Source organism: Lissotriton helveticus, chromosome 8 (assembly GCF_964261635.1).
Source record: "Lissotriton helveticus chromosome 8, aLisHel1.1, whole genome shotgun sequence".
Taxonomy (NCBI): Eukaryota; Metazoa; Chordata; class Amphibia; order Caudata; family Salamandridae; genus Lissotriton; species Lissotriton helveticus.
Window position 1 is genome coordinate 1,466,735,670 of NC_136069.1, and position 24,570 is coordinate 1,466,760,239.

A 24,570-nucleotide genomic window follows, 5' to 3' on the forward strand; every position below is an offset into this window, starting at 1 on the left:
ATAGCGACAAAAAACTTTCAACTGGTGTCTTTTAAGAGGCAACAAGGTTCATACATATCTCCACTTCTGCCTTCTCATCTTCTGGAAACCTATGTGGACGATGAAGAAGATGACTATGAGGATGATGATGATGAGGGTGCTTTTGGTGTGGCACGTCATCCATCCGAGCTTGTCATCAAGTGCCAAGATGATGATGAGGAGGATTCATACGCTGAGCACTATTACCAAGAGGATATCATAGTGCCTCACTCGTTGGATCATCAGAGAAGGCCTAGAGTCCCGGAAGTCACTCAGTTGCCGCCTAATTTGATACAGGATTTACAGGCTATGCTGGCGGATTACAAACAGCGTTTTCCTCCGCAAGTACCTCAATCTGACACGGTAGCTCCTCCTCGGCAACAGCCACCGGCTTCTCCAATTGTGGACACTCCACAACCGGTCTTGCCTCCACAAACTCCGGATTCATCATCAGAAGAGGAGGTAGAAGATGGAGAGTTGCCTAACATTCCTTCATCGGACCCATGGGATGAATATGTTATTCCCATGCCGTCCCCTCCGACTCCACAACCTTCAGATTCACCGCCTGATGATGTAGGTGGTTTTCACAACCTGATGCAGAGGGCATCAACCAGGTTTAAGCTCCCTGTTACAGTGGAGCAAACGGAGTGTTTTCTCCATGACTTTAAAGAGGAAACAAGGAAGATATCTAGAGCCATTCCCATAGTTGAGTTTATTTGGAAGGAAGGCATAAAGATAATGGAAAACCCCGCATCTGTGCCTGCTGTGTTACCCAGAATAGAAAAGAAATATCGTGCCCCGCTTTCTAGTCCGGCGTGTCTTATTGGCCATCCACGCCCGGATTCAGTAATCTCTCAAGCGGCGCAGCAAAGGTCAAAGAACCCAGCTACCCCTATTTCTACTCCACCAGATAAAGAGGGACGAAGATTAGACCTTATTGGGAAGAAGTTCTCCACTATGGCTGCAGCATCCATCAGGATAGCAAATTCAATGGCGATTATTGGACGCTACGATCGCCAAATGTGGTCGGAGATGGCTAGGTTCATAGAGCTATTGCCAGAGGACTCAAGGCAAGAAGCCAGGAAAGTTTTAATGGAAGGAGAGCGGGCAGCGGAAGAATCCATCGACTGCGCTCTAGATATGGCGAATACGAACTTCAGGCAGTTGGCTGGAGCAGCCGTCCTGAGACGTCAAGGGTGGTTAAAAGCCACTACGTTTCGTCCGGAGGTTCAGTTGAAAATTCTGGACATGGCTTATGACGGAAAGTCTCTCTTTGGTAAACATGTCGATGAGGCTCTCCAGACGATTAAAACTGACACGGATACCGCAAAGTCGCTAGGATCCTTACAATATAAAAGAGGTTCGTTCAGAGGAGCTAGAGGACGAGGTTATTCTTCCAGGGGAAGTTATTACCAACAAGGCAGACAGTATCAACCACAATACCGTCAAAACTACCAGTCTTCTTACAGACAATCTGGATCGGCTGGTTTCTCTCGTCAAGGAGGAAGAAGGCGCGCAAACAACCAAGGACGAGACAGTCACAAGAAACAGTGAGAGCAATTGGGCGCCGCCTCCAACCCCTTACCTTCCCGTGGGCGCGAAAATATCTGCTTTTCAACAACAATGGCAGAATATAACATCGGATCGGTGGGTGTTAGACTTGATCCAACATGGTCACACCCTAGAGTTCATCACCAAACCTCCACCAACTCCGCCCAGGGGCCCCCCTCCCCCTCGTCTTCACTTATTGTTCAAGGAGGTTCAAGCTATGCTACTCAAGAACGCAGTAGAAAAGGTTCCAATCCATCAGAGAGGGACGGGTTTCTATTCCCGGTTTTTCCTCATAAAAAAGAAAACCGGGGAATGGCGACCGATCCTAGACCTGCGCAATCTGAACAAATATCTCAAGAAGCAGGGATTTCGAATGGTCACCCTCTCGGACATTCTCAGTTGCCTCAACGAGGGAGATTACATGGCCTCCTTGGACATGGAAGACGCATACTTCCACATCCCAATCCACCCAAACCATCGGAAGTACCTCCGTTTCACTGTGGCAGGCGCCCATTATCAATTCAAAGTTCTCCCATTCGGCCTCAAGTCGGCCCCAAGGATTTTCACGAAGTGCCTGGCCCCGGTGGCAGCAGCTCTTCGGGCAGCAAAAGTGCAGGTCTTCCCGTATTTGGACGACTGGCTAGTCAAAGGTCCATCAGAAGCCAAAGTGAGAGCCGACATTACGGCATGCTGCAATCTCTTCGCATCGCTAGGCCTCACAATCAACAAAACCAAGTCTCAGATGCATCCGGAACAAAGCCTGTTGTTCCTAGGAGCTTGCCTAGACACGGTGGAATGCAAGGCATCCTTGTCTCGAGAGAGACAACTCCGTCTGCAGGTGTTAGCCAGAAAGCTGGCAAGAAGAAAGTCACTTTCAGTTCGCCTATATGCATCACTTCTGGGGATGTGTTCTTCAGCCATCAACCTCATTCCATTGGTGCGTCTAAAGATGCGACCGCTGCAAGAGGAGCTAAACTGTCAATGGCATCAAGCGACAGGTTCATTCGAGGACACCATCACAGTCACCAACAGGATGGTACACGCACTCCAATGGTGGTCTCAGATCAGCAATCTGGAGCAGGGGCTTCCATTCTTGCAGAATCCTCCGGATTTTATTCTTACAACGGATGCGTCCATGGAGGGTTGGGGTGGTCACCTCCAGGAACTGCAAGTGCAGGGACGATGGTCTCAGCAAGACAAGAGATGCCACATCATCAGCCTAGAGCTGAAAGCCATTTGTCTGTCTCTTCAAGCGTTCCTCCCCAGGATAGTGGGATCCTCGGTCTTAGTCAGAACGGACAACACCACAAGCATGTTTTATATCAACAAGCAGGGAGGAACGAGATCGGCAACACTATCCAAACAAGCCCAAGAGCTATGGAGGTGGTTAACAGTTCACAACATAACCCTCAAAGTGGAGCATGTCAGAGGCCTCTACAACACCTTGGCAGACAAACTGAGCAGAACTTTGTCAGAGTGCCACGAGTGGGAACTGGACAACGGCCAGTTGAACTATGTGTTTCAGAGATGGGGCAAACCCAGGTTGGACCTATTTGCGACCCAACAGAACAAGAAATGCCGGTTCTACGCCAGCAGGTATCCTCAACAGGGGTCAAGGGGGAATGCCCTTTCGATGCGATGGTCAGGGACATATGCATACGCTTTCCCTCCGATCCCTCTGATTCCACGAGTGGTGCGCAAAATGAAAGTGGAGAGTTGTCGCCTTCTCCTCATTGCTCCCAAGTGGCCTCGCCAGTATTGGTTTCAGGAACTCATGCTACTTTCTCAGGAGCCACCGATCAAGCTGCGGGTAGTTCCGAAGCTACTATCACGCAACGAGGGTCAGGTACTTCACCCAGATCCTCAATCACTGAAATTGCACGCATGGCTCCTAACTTCTTAGAATTTGAGCATCTTCAAATTCCTCAGGAATGCCGGGACATTCTAGAGAAGGCAAGAGCCCAGAGTACATTAAAGACTTATCGTCTCAAGTGGAAGCGTTTTTGCGCATGGTGCATCTCTAGTGCTTTGCACCCTATAGAGGCATCGGCAGAAAAGATATTGCCCTATTTGTTACACTTGGCGCAATCTGGCCTTTCTTTTTCATCAATAAAGGTCCACTTAGCGGCTTTATCCAGGTACAGAAAGAGGACCAATGCTCAGTCACTCTGCTCTTCATCGCTAATCAAGCAATTTATGAGAGGTCTGTTCCGGGCTTATCCACCAGTCAAGCCCTCACCACCGGAATGGGAGCTCAACACGGTTCTATCACAACTGATGAAACATCCGTTCGAGCCTATCCATAGAGCCGACCTAAAGTTCTTAACATGGAAGGTTGCTTTATTATTGGCGCTAACTTCCGCAAGAAGAGTGGGAGAAATTCAAGCTTTCACTATAAAGGAGCCCTTTTTGCATTTCTCCCAGGACTATGTCACTTTACGAACAAATCCAACATTCATACCGAAAGTGCCTTCCCAGTTTCATTTAAATGAACCTGTCAAGCTGAAAGTTTTCTTTCCAAACCCGTCAACCCCGGCTGAAAAGACATTGCATTCTTTAGACATCAAGAGATGCTTAAAATTCTATCTTCAGAGAACCAAAACTTTGAGAAGATCAGATCAATTGTTTGTGGCTTATGGTCAAAATACTTTGGGGAAAGCGGTCACTAAAGCCACAATTTCAAGATGGATCGCATCCGCGATTCAATTCTGCCACGTCAAGGCTAATCGACCATTGACAAGGTCTGTTCGATCTCACTCCACAAGAGCTGTAGCAGCGTCTGCGGCTTTATTTGCAGGAGTGACGCTTGAGAACATTTGCCGTGCTGCGACATGGAAGAATGTCCACACGTTTACAAGACACTACTGCCTACAATCAGCAAATCAGGATGATGCGGCAGTAGGTCAAGCTGTTTTACGTCACCTGTTTCCATAAGGAGAATGTTCAGGTACTGATGTTCACTTATTTCATTTAAAGTATATGCTTTTATTAGATTGTATTGATATTTATATGAAAGCATTTAACATGTTGTGTTTTTGTTGTATGATGCCTAAGATTTCTTTCCAGAAAGAAAATGCGTAATGTCAATGTTGAACTTGAACGTGATGTAGTAATGGTTCAATCTCTAAACGTTTGTTGGTTGTTGACGATACACTCATGGGGGTGCACTGCAATAAGTCTCCCACCATCCGCAACCGACTTTGCCTGGCTTACTGCTTGCTATTCTGATTCAGGCATGTGAATCTATGAAAGATACCCCAATACTGGATAAGAAAACAAGTTACTTACCTGTAACTTCAGTTATCCAGTATTGGTATCTTTCATAGATTCACATGCAACCCACCCTCCTCCCCGGAGAGTCAGTTCTCTAAGTTTGGGATACTTGTTCCCACTTGTGCTACGAAAATCTGAGGAGAGCTGGCTCTACAGGGAAGGTTCTAGAGGGTGCTGTGAGCTGATTGGTTGGAGCAAAGACTTTGGGTCTTTTAGCATAAGGAGGTAGATAGGCTACTATAATATAGGCCTCAGGCCTTTTTTCTAGGGCCTACTACTGCAAAGTGCTTTTGGCACTGCTTTTTTATTTACCGTGGGACTCCCGCCTCGACGACGGGGAATGATTCAGGCATGTGAATCTATGAAAGATACCAATACTGGATAACTGAAGTTACAGGTAAGTAACTTGTTTTCTTCTTTATGAGAGACCTAGTGGCAAAAATTGTGAATTACATACCTAATGAAGACACTACAAGAAAAGTCAGTAATCTGATCATATTTTCTACAAAGACTCCAAGATCTTCTTATTTCAGGACTTAGTTGTCTCAACTTTCCAACAGTGGAAGGACCTAAAACCCAACATACAGTCCCTCAATGACAAACAAATCATATATTGTTTGATTCGTCCGACAACACTGTAATTCATGTGGAATGCAAGTAAAGGACAATAAGTGAGGTCAAAACAAGGATTGCCTTGCAGAATTCAGAGAAATATCCACACAGGAGCAACCCTAGGTGGTTGCCTTGTGGTGAGGGAATTGTACGTTCACAGGGGACGCCAGGAAGGGGAGGCTCTCCCAGGAGCCAGTATATCAGATCGTTTAAAGATAAATGCTCCCAGCTTAAAGTGTTAAACGTCAAAGGAAGACTTTAGGCAATATTAATGGCACATTAATGTTAGCCTATGTGGCTATCCAGCTGGTAGTTTATAGGGGGAGGGTTCAGAGAAATAAGGGATTTCAGTGATGCTGTACTTTGCTTCAAGGCCCCAAAAGAGGTCAAATACTCTTGAGATTGAGGCCGTTGGTGGAAGGGATATAAAAAGGCTGGAAATCCATTACGACCCAATTACGGACATTCTACCTGCTTTTGTGATACTTGTATTTTTCTTTTCTTGAAAATAGTAGAGGGGGCATACTATTTGCCATCATAGTTGGTATTAAATATATCTAAGCTGTTGTTTTTTCTGATCTGGGGGGATATTCTTTTACAGCATGGATTGCTTCAAAGAAAAGGTGTGGGTAGAGTTGAGCAAGTACTTTGCTTCTGTCAGCCACCACTAACATTCAAGGTAACCGCACTTAATGTGAGAGTTTTAAATAAACCCAAAAAGAGGCATAAAATTGGCACTACGTGATCAGACCTGAAATTGTTATAGTGTTCTTCCAAGAGACCCATCTTCTACAGATGGATCTCTTTAGGATATGAAGTAAGGTATATCTGAACCAATTTTGTGTCACAGCACCCGGAAAAACAGCAGGAATAGGCACAGTATGCAAGCGATTGATTGGAAAGGAGAAAATGGGGGTATCGCAGAATACAGAGGGCAAGTATATAAAACTGCACTTACAGATCGGGCATTCCTCAATCACCTTCATAATCCTTTATGCACCTAATAATGTCCAAGGCAAGTTTTTGCAGGCTAACATGAATAAGCTGTTGGAGAGAATGGTTGAGGAGGTATTCCTGGGTGCTTAATTCTTTTTGGTGTGGGATGCTACTCTAGATAGGGCCACAAAGGGATCATCAGACACTGCAGTGGCTTCTAAAAATCTCTGAAAAATAGTGCAGGGTTGGGACATCGGAGACTGGTAGAGATGTTTCCGCCCGGGGGAACAAGGGTATTCTTTTTTATCCTATATCGCATATATCCTCATCAATTATATCTTTATGTCCTGATTGCTAATACGACATTTGCGATTACCAGCTATGTCAGATATTTCTATATTGGAACATGCCCTGTTAAAGGTTTCATGGCATGGTGAGACAAGTAGATCCACAGGGTCGTGAGGGCATGTAGACCATGAACTGTACAGAAATCCGATGTTAAAATGAGGATTTAGAAGGGGATACATTATTGGTGACCCAATGGAACATCTTTCAGGTGACCCTTAGGAGACATTAAAGCCATCATTGATGACAGAATGAGGAAAAAGTGAACTCATTGGAGGGAAAGTAGTCAATGAACTGAGGGACTTGGAAAAAAAATAGATAAACAAAAAACATCTCTCTCAAATAGAGTGAAGCTAGCGACCTTGACAAGACAGTTCAATGTCCGTAGGACTAATAGGGCATAGAAAATGATGCTGAAGCTTGGGTAGGTATTACACAGAAGAACAAGATAGCAACACTCCTGGCTAGGTCATTAATAGCGCAACAATGTAGTCAGATAACCATATAAAAAACAATCAGATTAGCAGAGATCAGCTGGGTGGTGAATGGAATAGACAAGCGATCGGTTTTGAGCCCCTTCTCACAGTGGTATACACATAGCCGTGGAGTTGTCGCAGGTATAGAAACCTTTGTTAGGAATTTTGGGATCCCTAAGCTCCTGCAATACTGGAATGAATTAGAACAGTCTATTTAACCTTCGGAGATCCAAAAAGCATTGAAAGGTATGCCTACAAATAAGGTACCCAGGACTGACGACTTTCCTGTTGTGTTCTATAAGACCCTTCTGCCTCACCCTGGTTAACAGTAACTCTTCTGTACTAATGATAAGGGGAAAGTTGACTGTCTTTGATTTGGTTCTTTATTGTGATCAGATTTTGTTTTGTTTACTTTAATCCAAACAAAACGAATTGAGCAAAACCTAGCTAACTTTAGAAGAAAGCAAGACCCCCCCAACCCCCCGTGCAAGTGCATTCGGTGTACAGTAAACAGATCAGAGGTCTTCTGTGACCGCTTCACTGGAAATGTGATACCCGCACCTCACACAGCACAGAAGAGAGGGCCAACACATGCCTTCGTTAAATGGAGCAGCTAGACTCGAATTCAAATTGTCACAAGGAAAAAAATTGAAGATTTGGCGTCTTCGGAAAATTAAGTGTTTAATCAATCAATCATACATTTGTAAAGCGCGCTACTCACCCGTGAGGGCCTCAATGCGCTGAGGCCGCTACTGATCAAACAGCCAGGTCTTGAGGAGTCACCTGAAGGTCAGCAGGTCCAGGGTCTGTCGCAGGAGGTATATTTGTGTATCGTAAGTACTTTCTTTTGGTGAAAATAGAGTAAAACACTGGAGATAACCTTTGTGGAAACAATGTTTTGAGGAGTGCATGGCTTTGTCTGTTAGCAGTATGTTTTTACTATGTTTTAACAATCTGTAAACTACTAGCACAGAGTTCTCAGTTGTCTCTAGGGTACCAATCACCTGCGGGGTGTATGTAATTGATTAGCATTATAATTGCTTTATCGCATAAGATAATTGTTGATGCGGTGTTCTTGGTAATCGGATGTTGTTCCATGGCTCTTGTCATTTCAGACGATTCCTCCTCGAGCTGGAGTTATTAGTGTACCACAGAGTACCCCTCGTCCATCGATGGTGAGATTGGTACCTGAATCTGAAAATAAAGCAGCTGAACCCACAAAAGGTACTGCCGGACTAATCAATAATGTACAATGGAACCGCACTTGTTTGAAGTAGACCTGGGAATGTTGTATCTTCCAGTAGCTGACTACAGAGTAGGTTGGGCTGATGTCTTGTAGTTGTAAGTGTTGGCAAATTATGAATTGCATTCTGACTCTCCGCGTGCATCCCTAAAATGAACACTGTGCATCCTTGCAGCACCCTGGTACTCTGTTGTGTTTTCGTCTCTTACTTCTGTCATTTCCAGAGTATTTCCTAATGGTTAAGGGTGGGAATGAATTCAGTTTAAAGGTGGCTTCTACAGGAGTACAGGTGATGTCACTCCTCTGAAACAGGATAGTAAAATGCTCAAATTGAAGATTTTCGGTAGATATAAGTGTACCTACGTTATTCACAGGGTTATAACAAACTGCAGATTAGCTGATCTGCATGTGAGAGATTTACTTTCAATAGAAGTCTTCAGTTGAATATTATTTTTGACTATCCAAAACCTATACTTGATTTTTTAATTATGTTTTTTAGCTTATGAGTTTCCTCCTCTACCACAACCCCATTGTATATTGGACCGTTCTCAACTTGGAGGCACACTTTCACCTGCATTTAATATGAGTACATTTGTTTGTGTTTCTAATGTGGGTAACACCAAGAAGACATAAAAAAAAATCGAGTTACTGTTTGATCCTCCCTCCAGGCAGAGGGGGCAACCCAGAAATGTCCACATTAACGTAAAACTTCCAGATATGTCAGATCTAATGGATTTTCTGCATTCTAAACTGCCATTAATAAACATAAAGTTTAGAAATGCTGTTTTTTCACCGATTAATGGCACTCACCTTCTATTCATTGCAGCTGCAAAAATGGCAAAGGTTTTTCCCACCGTCCTTGGTGATCTTAGCTGAGCTTCACCTGCAGATGTGATGCTAATAAAGTAAATTTATCACATTTCAAAAGTAGAGTGTGTCGTAAACTGGAGCAAACAAACTTGCTATGATATATACTAGATAATGTCCCCTGAACTGCACATTATATGGATATTGCTAGTCACAAAGGAGTAGCATGTCAGCGTACTGACATGAATTCACAGGCCCGGTGACTTTATAAGGACATGCAAAACCTAGGTGGGCTTCCATATCCTTCAATTTGACCCCATTGGTGGTACAGCATTCATGTCTGCTTCTGCTTAGAGGTCTTGAGACTGGTCGTCCTCGAGGATACGAGGCTCAGGTAAGTCCAGGAAACCTAAAAATCCAAGACACATAAAAAATCCAAATACGGGGCCCCTTCATCCTGCAGCGTCAACCACTGTGTCGTGCAACTCTCCAGGCATCTCAAGGCCACAGAGTTGATCTCTGCACTAGGAAATGACACGTCCCCTGGTCCAGACCTATCACAATCCACAATGGACAGCAATGCCACAACAGCTCCACGAGCTTCACTTGCCCATGGACAAAAGTCTGGTGCCTCACCGGGTCCCTCTGGAGCACCTTCTGGCCCCATGGAATCGAAGTGGATGCCAGTTGGGGTTCAACTGGTGGATATGACCATGGCGCAAACCCCTCTACTTGCCTTCGACCTAACGTAAATGCCCCTTTCAGATCCAGCTCCACAATCAGCTGGAAAATTACCTTTGGCGCCCACTATACTGCCTCCGAGGCCAGCACATGTCCGATTCCACCTACGGCACGGACACAGACGCCTCTGTGCAATATCTGAACATCAGTCCCAACATCACTGACGCCAGACACGAATCCGATAGCTTTATCAGACTGTAAAATGAATCCCTTTCCTGACCACCACGCTGACTCTGACTGTACACCATATGCTGATGACAATGAGTATTATCTGGGTGCTACTTATCATGATGATTGCAACATTTTTGAAGACCTACAGAATGCCAATGGTATGGATACCTCCTCAGACATTGGCCTGTCATCACCTAGCAACACAGCACTCCTCCTCATTCTCGACAGTGATTAGAAGGGCGGCGGAGGTCTAAGACCTAATCCTTCAAACTGCAAAGGTCAGAACTAATGTGCTCACTTAAGTCCGACCTCAACCACACACAAATCAGTCAGAAACCTCTTCTGCCCTTTAAAGAGGCATTGACTGATCTGCTTGTAGGCACCTGGGCAAAGCCAGGATCTTACCCACCAGTCAGTAGGATGGTGGCAAGGCTGCATAGACTTGCTCCTGGGGACACAGACGTCTTACTACAACATCCCACCTCGAAGACGTTGATAGTGCAGGCATCCGCCAGCCGACTGAACCCAAATGGCTATTGAACAGCCCCCCTGGATTGTTGGGTAGGAAGTTAAAGCCAATTGAAACATTCAGAAAATGCATGTTTTCATTTGCCAGCCTTGCTCTTAGATCATTGAATACCTGTGGTCTCCTGGGTAGGTATTCACACGTGCTGTGGAACAAATTGGCTTCTTCACACACCCACCAACCTTTCCCCGTTCTGTGGAATGGACTCCTACTGTCTACTAACAAACCATCTATTGAAACATTTGCTCACAGTCAAATCTCGAATTCTGTGGACCCTGTAAGTACAGGCAGTTCAGAAAGAAACAGACAGCGTGCGGATGTGACTCGTATATAGGGGCCCCACCTCCATATCCATTGAGGGCCGGATATGTTGCGGAGCTGTACGTATCCACCTACCGACTCGTGAAGAAATTGCTACGAAGATTTAAAGTTTCAGTCTGATGCCTGGGGATATTCACAATCTGAAAACTCTGTAGTTGGACAGTGTGTACGAGAAAAGCTGTTACTGAAGGTAAGTAATTTGTTCTTTTAGAAGTCTAATTCTGCGTAAATGCAATATCTTTAAGATAGCATGTTGTGTTTTTGTGACAAGGTTTTATTTAAAATATTTGCATCTTTGTCTTTTTTAGTGTCTCCTTCACTCCCGGAGCCTCTTAAGCCACAGCTTGCAACTCCTATTCAACCCATTCCGCCACCAGTTTCACAAAAATTACAAGAGCCTATGTTGCCTATAATTTCAAATTCCACTTCTCCAACAATTCCTGCACAATCCCTGGACGCACCACCTCAGCCTCCTCCTCGCAGCAGATCAGCCCAAAACCTGCCTTCGGAAGCTATTTCCTCTCAACAGCAAGTAAGTAAACGGTGTTAATTCCTAATACTTATTTACTTGTTAGTTTGCATATTCCACTATGTGGTTCTGTGTGCATGTACAACGCTCCATTAATCGTGAACGGGGATGGCACCACGAATACCACTGATTTTGATTGATGAAAGTACATAGTTTGAGGTATGTGAAGAGCTTCACAATGACACCTCACAGAGTATCGGTTTGCAGTTTTCAGCCAGCACCAGAGCAGATTTTTAAAACTTTACTAACACAAACCAAATTTCAATAAACTTGAAAAGTATTTTCATTGTTGATCAAATGATAGAAGCACATACATTTGGGGGAGTTGAATCCGATGTTGCCTTGTTAGTATTACCCATCACAATCTTTGAGATTAGGATCTGGTTTAGATCTCTCAAGATTTTGGGGCACGCGTTGTCTTGTTGCAGCAGATGCTAACTTTATCAGAGAAATATGTTGACCATGTCTCCTTTTGACCCCATGTATTTGGTTTACAGTCGTAACTTGGTGTCTTCTCTGGAAATATGTTGTCTGTTGCTTACTGCTTTAATGGGAACAGAAAGGGTCCCGCACATTTGAGGATGGGTCGGGGTGGTCCCAATAGTCCATACAGTGTATCGTGTGACAATAATATGGTATCCACTACATCGTCTTCCACTACATTGTAAGATAAGTATATAATTACTATACTTAAGTCCACTGATGCTCACATTCCAAGGTAAGTATATGCAGTGAAGATAAGAATAGTAAATATATACTTACAGTATGGAGGACCCAATATGAATGTAGGTCAGTATTAACGACCATAGTGTACTATCATACAACCTTGACTCTAATATAAATACGACTTCGAGAAATCCATCTTTCTACCTTGTTAAAAGGATGTCCCAACTTCTGCCAACAGGAATTTTGTGTTCCAGAGACACTTTAATTATTACAGTTTGCAGTTGAGAGGGTTTTTTGCTATTTGTAATTAAGTTTTAGATTTCTCCAGCATTCTCAAAATAAGTAATGTATTTATTTTTTATGTCTTGCGTTAGCCAAGACCTTTTGATTTTACTAAAATTACTGATATAATATGTTTATTGGGGCTTGCAACCAGCCCTCTTCATCTGTTGGTCTGTTTTCACATTCACTTTCTTCCTCTGCTCACTTCAGCATAAAGCATGGGGTTATTGGTCAGCCCACTTCAGTCACTGTTACGTTTACTGTGAGTGACGGCATTCTGCACATCCCCACTTTCATTCCAGTGGCAGGGACTACTATATTAGTATATGCTTTTTGAGAACAAATATATATTAGTGCCTTAACCGCATGCGTGCGGGCGGAATTCCGCTCGTACGCTGAGATTTTTAAAAGCGCATGTTACGTGACGAGCTGGGCTCGTCATCAGCGTGCCAGGAGGCTACCTCATGACGAGCCCAGCTCGTCATCAGCGTGGAAGGGGTTAAGTCCTTGTTTTTATTTAATATTATGAGGGCCAGCAACTCCTCCAACATACAACTTTACCAAAAAAATGACAAAACAAGTTTTTGGAGAGCCAAAAGGCTGGCAGAAGTCGCAATACCCAGTGCTTGTAAAAAAAAAAAAGGGCATTGCACTTTAATTTTCTCAGTTGTAATGTCCTTTTCACAACTTCTTTTGTGTCAACATAATAGGATCGCCACCCAACTAACTTGGGGCTTTGACACTGTAATCACACATTCAGGAATGTGGTCTAAACGAGACAGACATTATAAAACGAATACACTACATAAGCACCATAACATGCATGAAAGTACTTCACCGTGCGAATGCAGAATTTAAATGCTGCGACATTATTACATTAATGTAGAGTTACAGTACAGTCAGCTGATATTCCTATGCTGGCGGAGTACTTGCCCTTTTCGCCTGCTTTATGGACGCCACTTTGAAACAAGACGCAGGCGCACTGGTAAACACCTTCCTCTTCGAGCGCAGGAGCGTCTTTATAGCGGCTGCTGGACGCATGCGTAATATAGCCATCTGGACAGGTCAGGCAAAATATAGTGCAAACTCACCCAGCCAATCCCAGAAGAAAACAAGCATTTACAAATGCAATAGGACTCATATTTACACGAGACCTATTGCATTGTAAACAAAAGTGCGGGCGTCCAAGAATGTATGAACAGGAGTTGGGGGTGGTGGTGGTGGGCAGAGAAGTTACAAACTGCAGGAGGGAATGGGGGAGGCAGGGGAACAAAAGAGTTTTTAAAGTAAAGGGGCCGATAGCCATGCCCTGAGAAAAATTACGACATGGCTGTCAGGAGGTGGGACTAACAAGCTGAAAACGAATGAGAATGCAGCATTTACAATTTAAGCCAATGAAAAAGATGCACGGACAGTGGGCGGAGCTTCTCCCCACTGTACTGTATACTGCATGCCTGGCAAAGCGAGCAGCGCGTTGCGCTGCAACGCCATGTGAGACCTAAAAAGGGCATCTCACTTTCATGTTCTCAGTCCTAATGTCCTTTTCACAACTTCTTTTGTGTCACTTCGAGGCCAACTGTACATACGATCTTCTAAAGCTTAGAATACCATAGAGGTCAACAAATACTAGCGTAAATACTAATTAAAAAACTGTAAAGTTACGTTCAATTCAAAATCTGACAATTGAAAGGAATAAAATTTGGCAGGCAAACCCAAAAGGCTGTATCATAAGATTATGTACGGAAGGCAGGGGGGACTTGAATCCTCTCAAGTAAAGTGACAAGGATTGGAGCAGGAGAAGTCACACATAAAACTAAGTCTGTATTCTCAATTGAGAGGAGGTATTACTTGATCAAGAAAATTCAAGTAAACCCCCAAACTCGGTTGAAAATAACAGGGGTGGATCCGGAGCCAGAGTCAACACGGACAAAAAGGAAAGTGTACTTACTTTCACATCCCCTCACCCAGTACACTAAACAAGAGGCACATGAAGAAATAGAACAACACCACTGGTCCTCTACTTGTTCCTCCTAATGTTCACGGCACAAGGGTAAGAGGTACTGCTTTGAGCGTTATAGATGCCTAGAGGAAATTGACCTAAGATTGGTGGCTCTGAGGATAACCCTATGTAGTTTCTCTCTTCCCTTCCTCAGAAAGCAGTCACGTGTCTCGCACTGCTTTTTCTCCATTCCAGCTTCGAATTTCTCTCTGCTCCTGCAAAGGGTGATCAAGTTGTTGAGAAAAGAAGCAAGGAAAGCTCTTCACCTCATTTTGGACCTGCACTTCTTAAAATAAAAACTGGATACATTAAGAATAGGGGCCGTGACACAAACATTTAATAAACATATCATAAGTGAATCCAGATTTAATTTAAAGTTCTGGAAAATAGCCCTCATATTTTTTTTTAGATCAAAGTGTTCAATCAATTGATCAGTGAAGGGATCAGCTAGGTTAAATAGCATGCAGCACGGATTCTGGTAAGGAATTGTTTTCTGAACAACATATTAGAGAATTAGATTTCAATCAAGAGATGCTTACAATGCCATTTTTTTAACTCTTTGACCTTAACTTATCATTAATATTGGGACATGCATGTACACAAATTTGAACATGAAAAGGTAAGATGTGTTAAATGCAAATCATTACTTTTCAATTAAAAGTGTATTACGTTTTTCAGAATTATGATTAAGTATGGAAGGCCGTAGTATAAATAATAAGGGATGTTATGTTCATGTTTCATACTGTTTTGAATGACTGCATGATTTTAATACAAGTTTAACTGAAAGCATATGAGCCATTTCAAATGAGTGTATTTTTCTGCAGTACTCCTGTCTTTGTTCAACTGGAACGTCAGACCTTGGTATATGTGTCTGTAATATAAGTCGTCCTGTCACAACCACTGTTCAACTGAAAAATAGACCATTTATTATTTGGCAAGACTTTTTTATGAAGATAACTCTAGGTGCATTTCAATATTTCGCCTAATTCTTCCTTTTGATGTCTGTCTTTCTCACAAGCAGGAACAACCTTCAGGGTAACAGGTACCTGAATATTTAATAGCGTTCTGTTTCATCGCCATTACCTTATTTTGATTGATGAGATGTATGAATCCTCTGGTTTGATACATCTGCCATCTCACTCGTAATTTGATCCCAGTCCCCCTGTTCCTTTAGAGACCAGCATGCCTAGGGCTGTCATTTTGTCATTCACAAGAGATCACCCAAGAATGCAAGAGCTGTCTAGATACTTGCTTATTTCAAACGAGCAAGTTTGCAAATTCTATTTAAATTGACAAATTGTAGTATATTGCAAATGCTTTAAAGCAGCTACATTGTGTTGGCACAGACAAACGCACAGCCCTAACCATGTCTTAGCCTACTTTTATATTTTTACTTTTTTTGTAGCATTTTTAACTTTCACAAGTTTTTGATATTGTATGTTTATCATTATTAAAATGTCAAATCATTACTGTCCTATTTGTAAATGTCGTGTTAGTCATAAAAAGACCTCGTTTCTACGCAGTAGGTAACCCAAAGCAGGGTGCTAAAGGGTCAAAATAACTCTAGGAAACTATCTCATTACCAGTCATGGGTCGTGAAAGATTCAGTCAGTTTCCGTATTTGGATACAGATTTTCCAAAAGATTATTTTTTCCGCAACTGACTTTCCCTCTCAGCTGGCTTTTTTTTCCAATTTAATGTTAAATATACACTTGCACCACACGGTGTGACACGAGTCATTTTTAGTGAAGCGTAATTGACATACTTGATTTCAGTAACTCTGGACAAAACATTAGTTTGAGACAATCAGTCTGCTGTTTGCACTGCAGTTAGTAGTGAGGTTTAATGCGTTTGACTACAAATGTGTGTACTAATGAGCAGGGTTTATTGACATATTGTCTAGGACAAATACAATAGACTAAGGGCCAAATCTAGAGTTTGGTATATGCAGGACATCCACCCAAAAATGTTGGAGGTCTCTCCCACTGTGTTACATATTCATTGGTGTAAAAATCTGACGGACAAGACATCTGCCACTTTTTGCCGGATATCCAGGTCTGCTCATTTCTAAGGCCCTATTGACATATAGACTGAGCTGAAATAAGCCACTAATTCATGTAGTTAAACTTCTTAGAACAACAACTTTACCCTATTTTTTTTTAAACCAGTATTGTATCAGCTATTTGGGATACTTTTCATAAAGCGTATGGGATATCGAACGCCTCTTCTCATTGAGCAAACACTCTGTTATAGACAACTACTGGACTCCCACATTTTCAAACAGTACATGTATTGGTATTTTGTCAACCACTGCTTTGCATTTACCTGTGCTTCGGCGCTGCCTCGGTTGCATGTAGTACACCATAATGAAACAATGTAATGGAAACTTAGCCTTGTCTTAGTCCAGGATATGGAGATATTCATCATCCTTTCTAAAGGATACTGTTCGGGATCCCGGATGTCACGCGCTATTACAAAGCCGCACAATTGCGGCACTTGGTCGAATGGAGCCGCACTGAATTGGAGAAGCACTGGCTAGTCCAGGACCGAGCAGTGTCTGGCAGGCACCTCCCTTATGAAAATCCCCTTCCTTAAGAAATCGCAGAGACCACCCAATCTTTTCGCTTCACACATCACCCGCACCACATTAAACAAACAACATGGGACCAGACCAGTAAGAGACACAGTCTGACTACTTTCCCCTCCCCTTACACCACTTTTATACACTCCTTACTTCTGCCCTGGGATAGGCAAGACGTCTTGTATACATTGAAGAGCCACAGAATGCCAAGCACTGGGTCACTTATTTGATGTAGAAGGCGTAATCCACTTCACTCAGCTTAGATCCGACTACGGCCTTCCCGAATCCTAAAGGCTGCAATATCAGCAGTCGCGACATTGGGCACTACACCCGGACTACAGGTCGCAGGCACAAAGACATCTTACCCCTTACGAACGGTGGCTTGTCACATGGTCATCAGATAAGTAACTGAGTTCCGACATATATAAAATGCTAGTCACTCGATACACGCGTGTATATAATGCAGGCCGTGCTCGCTGGGAGAGAGACCTCGGCCGCGAACTCCGCAGCAAAGAATGGGAAGGGGTATACTATAGGGCGCGACACACCGCGAGTCATATGGGCCTCACAGAAACACTAACCAAATTAACATCCTACTGGTATTACACCCCCGACCGGCTACACCAGGCTGATCCCACACACAGTGCTGACTGTTGGAGAGGGTGTGGGAAGAAAGGAACGTTGGTCCATCTCCTATGGAAATGCGAGCTCCAACAACAATATTGGTCTCAAATCCTGGACGAAATTGACAAACACCTTGACACGGAACTTCCTAGGTTTCCAGCTTATGTCCTCTTAGGAGTCTCGAACCCTCTCACATATCCCCTAAAGTCCAGAAGAGGGCGACAGATCGTGATAGCATTCGGTACGGCCACTCAAAGTATATTAATGCATTGGAGGACTCCTCGGATTCCCGCACACACAGGTTGGCTTTAGCGGCTGTGGCACATACTAGGGATGGAGAAGATTTCACTCATGTTGGCAGGGAAAGGCTCGACGTTTAGCGAGCTCTGGCAGCCATTCCTGACTCTCTTAGCTCAAGAGTTCCGGGAACTAAAATGCCCCAGATACCTCCGCCTCCTACAACTTAACTCACTAGACGCGACTACCCAGCGGGATCCGGCCTAGCAGCAACACTTTACACCGCGACACGATACCCAATGTGCAGTGGACGGGTAAGCTGGGGGGGGGGGGGTCTTGAATGGGGGGGCGGGATCGTTACAGTTAATTTTTATGTTCAACCCTCTCTGCTCCCCATATGTTTATACTATTATTGGACACTAGGTGGCATCACACAGAGCTGTCTGGGCATCATCTAATGTAATTATGTAGTTCAGTGCTACCAGTCCTGATGTCAATGATTTTAGTTTGTTTTATCTATGTCCACAGATGCCACGATCTAGAGCGTTTGCTCTGTTTTTGTGTATCTTTTTTGCAACTTTGTTTTGGTGATCTTTCTCAGTTTTTTTTTTACTTTGATTGGCGCTTTAGCCCAGATTAAGCCTGATTATATATAAAGTGCAAGAACTTTAATTTAGTGATAGACCCCCTTAGTAGGTGCATGTGCTGTCTGGGCCCTATCAAGGCTCTTAGGCTTGCTCTACATGTTAACAGATTTAGCCTACGTTTCTGAGAGGTGTTATCAATCTTCTGACTGCAGGAGATAGGTGTTATGGTCCTAGTGTCTTGGGAAGGCAGAAGCCATGAGATTCTCAACTTTCATATAACTCTGCTACTGAAAGGCATAAGAAAATAAAAGAATCTCCAAACTGTTTCCTCATCTCTTCCTCCTAGTCCTCCAAGCACAAGGAAAAGCAGAACTACTTGCCAGTATGACTTCAAGATGCCACAGTAGTCTTCAAAAGAACTTCCAAGTTTAGTTCACATGTGTTTTCACTCATCAGATCACAAGCAGTGATTTTTGTTGTCTGCCCCTTTCTATGAATGCCATGGCCTCCTTTTCAAGTTAAATTCAAGCCCCTTTCACCACTGAAAGTCGAGCAAGAAGTTGCAACGTCAGGACTCATTGGACCCATCTCTCCAGCTTCTAACAACTCTGAGCCTGCTCCACAATTGTTTCGGGCATGCCTGAGCTCACTATGCCTGCTTTGACCTCGCTGGATAGAAACCTTTATAGAATCTATGCTGCAGATTTTTAAGTCTCTGACAGCTCCCTCTGGAGTGCCTTTGCCTCTCCAGCCACGAGTGTTGTGGCCCGTTAGCCCCTGTCTGCGCTGTTTCCTCCTAAGTTGTTTATTTCATCCCCATGCCAAATCAGTTGGGTTCTATCATTCCTCGTGGAGACTCTGCTGGAGCTTATATATTCCAGCAATGTAAAACTCCTCTCAGAAAAATTGTGTTGTTATTAAGCATCACATTTGATAGACACTTCTAGCTGCAGATTCCTTACCTTTTCAATTATCTCCAGACGTTAGACTGGATCCCAATATTCTTTCTCGAGTAGTACCCCTGCACGCCGGTAGGTGCTGTAGTTCGGTTACACGTGGTGGTGTCGTCCACGCCGGAAGTGGCGTGTGTTGTACCACCCCAGCATACTGACATCAGTTATTTTCTTTCCATGTCAGTCACCGCAGATCTGGAGAAGAGGTATTCCTTAGTCAATGTTTCACTAAACCTTTATGACATTTTGTTGAGTATTTTTGAGGTTTTCCTCCTGGTGTGGCAGGGTTGTCCTCTCGGAAGGCAGGATTCAAGCCCTGCTGTGCCTGTCATGGCTCGATGTCGGTGACGGACCCACATCATGTATGCCTTTGGTGCGCTGAATGTAACCACGATTCGAAGGCCTGCTCCGATTGCTGCACCATGAACCCAAAGGCCTTAAGGGACCCATCCCTCAAGCTCCTGGTGGCTCGACGTCGCAACAATCCAGATCATGGTTGAGAGGAAGGTCCCGAGAGGGTTCGCGGTGTCTGAGATCCGCAATGCACTCGGAGTCATCGGGCCATTGGGTAAGTCCACCACAAGAAGAAGCAGTTGTAGAGATCTTCAACTTTGCCTTGTCCGACTAGACGAGGGAGCGTCAACATTCGAGGTCTGGCTCGGCGGTAGTACCAGCGGCTGGGCCATCTCCATGCCTCCCCTCGTTTCCGGGAGCTGGAGCAACCTCCACCCAATTAAGAGTTTTTTGATGCCATCATATGGGTCCGGATTGTCATCGGTCGTACCACTTTGACCTTCCCCCACGATGATGCAGATGACCTCAGCGCCACTGGCGTCGTCCCCTTTCTGATACTTGACTCCAGCACAGAGCCGACTGGAGCTATGTCTTCCAGGCCTGAGCCTGAGACTTACTCCCATGGGCTAGGACTTGGGGAGGAGTAGGAGGGTTCACTGGACCATGAAGAATACTAGCCTTATAATGCAAACATGGACTGTTGTGAGGATTTGGCAAACGCCAGCAGACTGGATACCTATCCAGATACTGCCATGTTTTCTCTCACTACCATGGATACGGGGGAGGGAGTGTAATTTGCAGTGGTGGTGAGGAGGGCGGCAGGGGTCCTGGACATTAACTTGCCCTCGATGGCCATCAAGACGAACGCCTTGACAGAAGTGCTTCAACCAGGAGTCCTCTCCCCCCCTCCTCCTTAGAACCACTTCTCCCATTTAATTAAGTTTTTATTGACGTCCTACTTGGGGCTTAGTCCAAGCCCAACAAAGGGGCTCCTGTGAACTTGACGATTGCCTACCGCCTCACCCCAAGGGACCCCAACATCCTCACACAACACTGTACCCCAGAGAGTTTGGTAGTCCAAGCCTGCACTTCCCACGTAAATGCGGGTGCATTCCCAAACACACCCCCAGATCGGGAATCCGAGAGGCTGGACAACATAGGCAAGCAGATGTTTTCTTCCACCGGCCTGGTACTGAGGTTTGTGAACACTGCTTGCCTTATGGGCCGCTATTCCCACTCTGTGGGATACGATTGCGCGGGTGCTGCCAACCGTCCTGGAGGAGGCCCAGGCCAGGTGCCAGTCGTACAGGAGTCCTGGTGCTCAGGACTCCTGTACGCCTTTCTGCTCCTACCACTCCTGCCCAGAGTTCTCAAGAAGATCAGGAGCAACTGGGCCCAAGTAATTTGTGTGGCTCCAGACTGGGCACCGAGCGTCTGGTATCCTGAGCTGTTGAGCATGGCCATTGGTCCACCGATCAGGCTGCCCTTTCCGGACAATCTTCTGTTGCACCAGCAGAGAAGGGTCCTCCACCGGAACCTGTCCACTCTTCACCGTCTTGCATGGAGATTGAGAGGCGACAGTTGACAGTTTTCAACCTTCCTCCCGAAGTCTGCACTGTTATCTTGGCAGCCAGCCGTTTCTCCACCAAGATACGCCTCCCATTGTGGAAAATTTGTGGCATGGTGTACAGAAAGACAGATCGATCCCCTTTCTGCCCCCCTTTTTCAGGTTCTTCTCTTCACTCTTTCTCTTGCCCAGCAGGGCTGGATGTATGACGTTACAACGCATACTTTTACTCCGCATACCATTACAACGCGGTATTTACAACGAATACCGTTACAACGCATAGCGCTTTGGGGTGCTGGATAGTGGTAAGTATAATTTACTATTCTAACTCCAGTCCCCGTGGACCCTAGGGAAGGTGTTGGATAGTAAATTAAACTTACCTCTTATCCTAGAGCGCCCCCCAGCGCAATGCGTTGTAATGTCATGCGTTGTAATGCCCGCGTTGTAATGGTAGTGCGGAGTAAAAGTTGCGTCGTAACGGGTGTATACCAGCAGGGCTCTACTCTAGGCACTCTCAGGGCTCTCTTTCTGCTATTTCAGCTGTTCTGTGGTTGCCTGACTAGCCATCCCACTTCAAATACCCTATTGTAATTAGATTTATGAAAGGTTTGCAACATTTGTTCCCACCTTCTTCTTTCATTATGCCTCAGTGGGCCTCAATCTTGTCCTCCCTTTCATTATGTGTGTTCATTTTGAACCTTTGCAAAATTGTCCTCTCCGGCTCCTTACCATCAAGTCATCCTTTCTTATGAATACCACATCTGCCCAGAGGGTAGGCAAGCTTCAGGATTTGTCATCCAAGCTCTGTACTTTAACATCTACCCAGACAAACTAGTGCTTTGTACAAGAGCTTTCTGTCTACCGAAAGTGTTCATTCCTTTCACGTAGGCCAATTCATCACTCTGCCTTCTTTTTACGCTACCTCACATCCTTCTAAAGAAGCGTAACAACTTTACTGTCTGGACCCAAAAAGACTGTTGTCGTTTTACCTTGACTGCATACAATATTTCTGGTTGGATGGCCAACTGTTTGTGGTGTATGTCGGAGCAAAGAAAGGACGGGCCATGCAGACGTGGATCATCTCCTGATGGATTGTGCTCTGTATAAAGATCTGCTATAGTTTGGACAAAAAGCAACCCCATAAGGGTTTGCGTGCTCATTCTCCCACAACATCTAAAGCCATGAACACTGCGTTAGCATGTGGAGTTCCAGTCCTAGAGATCTGTAGGCTTCCTTGCACATGTTCCCAAAACACTACTGCCTGGACAGTCAGGTCTGTCTGGATGGGCAGTTTGCCTGTTCTGTCCTGCAGGACTTACTCGTATGAAATTGGTCTGCTGACCCACCTCCCGGGAGGTATTGCTTGGGTATCTATTTAAAACGTAAGGAATCTGTGGCCAGAAGTCTCTATCGAATTAACAAATTACTTACCTTTGGCAACCCCTTATCTGGTAGAGACTCTGTCTAGCTGCAAATTCCTTACCGACCCACCCATCCTTTCCGCTCTGCAGACGGATTTCTAGGGAAAAGGCTTTCCCCTTTCAGGGCCCCAGTATTCCACACAAGTGTTCCTCGTGGCTCCCTGCCCCGGGCATGGAAAGTCAGAAGAAGAAGCTGACGTAAATGCGCTGTGGTAGTGCTTATATAGGCACTGCTCATGTCACTTCAGACGCCATGCGAAGCCGAACGATGCCACCACCCAGCACACAGTGTTACTGCTCGCGAAAAAAATTCCGATCCAGTCTGATACCTGGAGATAATTCAAAAGGTAAGGAATCTGCTGCTAGATAGTCTCCTGGAGATCATTCAAAAGGTGAGGAATCTGCTGCTAGATAGAGTTTCTACCAGATAAGGTGTTACCAAAGGTAATTGATTTGTTCTTCAGCTCACGGACTGAATTGTAGGCACTTTTTTCTATGTGACACTGTTATAATAACAGTATGTGGTGTGGGTAGAGTCACCTACCCACCAGAATGTGCGCTCGATAAACGATGAAACAAATCAGTTTCTTCACGAAATTCCATTTATTAACTTCAAAATTGAACTCTCTCCAATAGTCTTTTTTTAAATCCGATGTTTGGTTCAACAAATAGTTGCATGCATCATGACAATCTTATGGTGCAATCTTCATGATTTTTTCAATGCATTAGTACACTCAATGCATTTTGGGTCAACAAACAAGGACCCTTCATCAGGGGTCTGTAAAGAAGGTTAAACAGGACCAAATCAGATACTCCACTTACGATATCACAAATCAATGTACATGACTATAGGGCAAAAGTGAGCATGCATGCCTAAGGTTCAAACCCAAACGTGTCAAAAAGTAAATGTGACCACGGAATGGAGCACAGCGACTAAATGACCAATGTGTGACAGTGAAAAATGATCAAAGATAAGAACCGCAGTGGTGTGAATGAAAAATGACGTGACTGTATTACCTAATATCCGAAAAAAACAGTGCCAAGAGAAAACTACAAAGTTATGAGTGTGGTGGGACGAACACTAAAATATGCCAAGTTCAACGTAACGTTCTGCATGAAAAACACAGAAAAGCGTGGCTCAAGCAGCTTAGAGAAACTTACATGAGGACCGGACGGTGCCGCGTCTCGAGTGTAGCTGAAGTTTCAGAAAGTTTTCATTACTCTGAACAAGATGGATGGTGATATGCAAACTAAAGGTCACGTGATCGGCATGAAATGGCCAATGAGAAAAGGAAATGTGCCCGAAGCCTCCACCATGTGATGTGAGTGTATGCGCTTCAAACCAGGAAGTGCGGGTGATGCGGCTGAGGATAATAAAGTTACATGAATACAAATAACGAGCATAACGTGAATAATACATATGGCAATGAAATGAAATGGAAAGAGGCCTGTTCGAGGACACATAATAACAATATAAACTGAAATGTGCATGATAGACATATAGAAATATATGTAAAACATCGATGATCTTCTAGTTCATAAATTCAATTCAATTGGGACACAGGACATGTCGTCAGTCAATGCTGGCAATATGACATCTTGTTATAGAAAACATGAATGTTCGATCCGGTCATTCATCCCTATCGGATGTGCGGAATTCAGTTTTTTAATCCGGTAGTACTCCGCTCTCAATCTTTGTTTCACAGGATCCAAGTCCCGGCGCTGTGGGATAGTCTCCAAAATCATGAATCTTAACTGCGCAATTTGTTATGTTATGTTATGTTATTTATTCTTTTGTATAGCGCAACGG

The 24,570-nt window shown here is 44.3% G+C and overlaps 1 protein-coding gene across 3 annotated transcripts in view; it reads left to right on the forward strand.

Moving 5' to 3' along the window:
• The window catches only part of SYNJ1 (synaptojanin 1), a 706,257-nt gene that overhangs the window by 668,972 nt on the left and 12,715 nt on the right, over positions 1-24,570 (forward strand). For all 3 annotated transcript variants that reach the window (XM_078658404.1, XM_078658402.1, XM_078658403.1), the window contains 2 exons: positions 8,327-8,435; positions 11,329-11,552. In XM_078658404.1, coding sequence (XP_078514530.1) covers positions 8,327-8,435; positions 11,329-11,552 — 333 coding nt within the window. The remainder of the gene's footprint in view (positions 1-8,326; positions 8,436-11,328; positions 11,553-24,570) is intronic.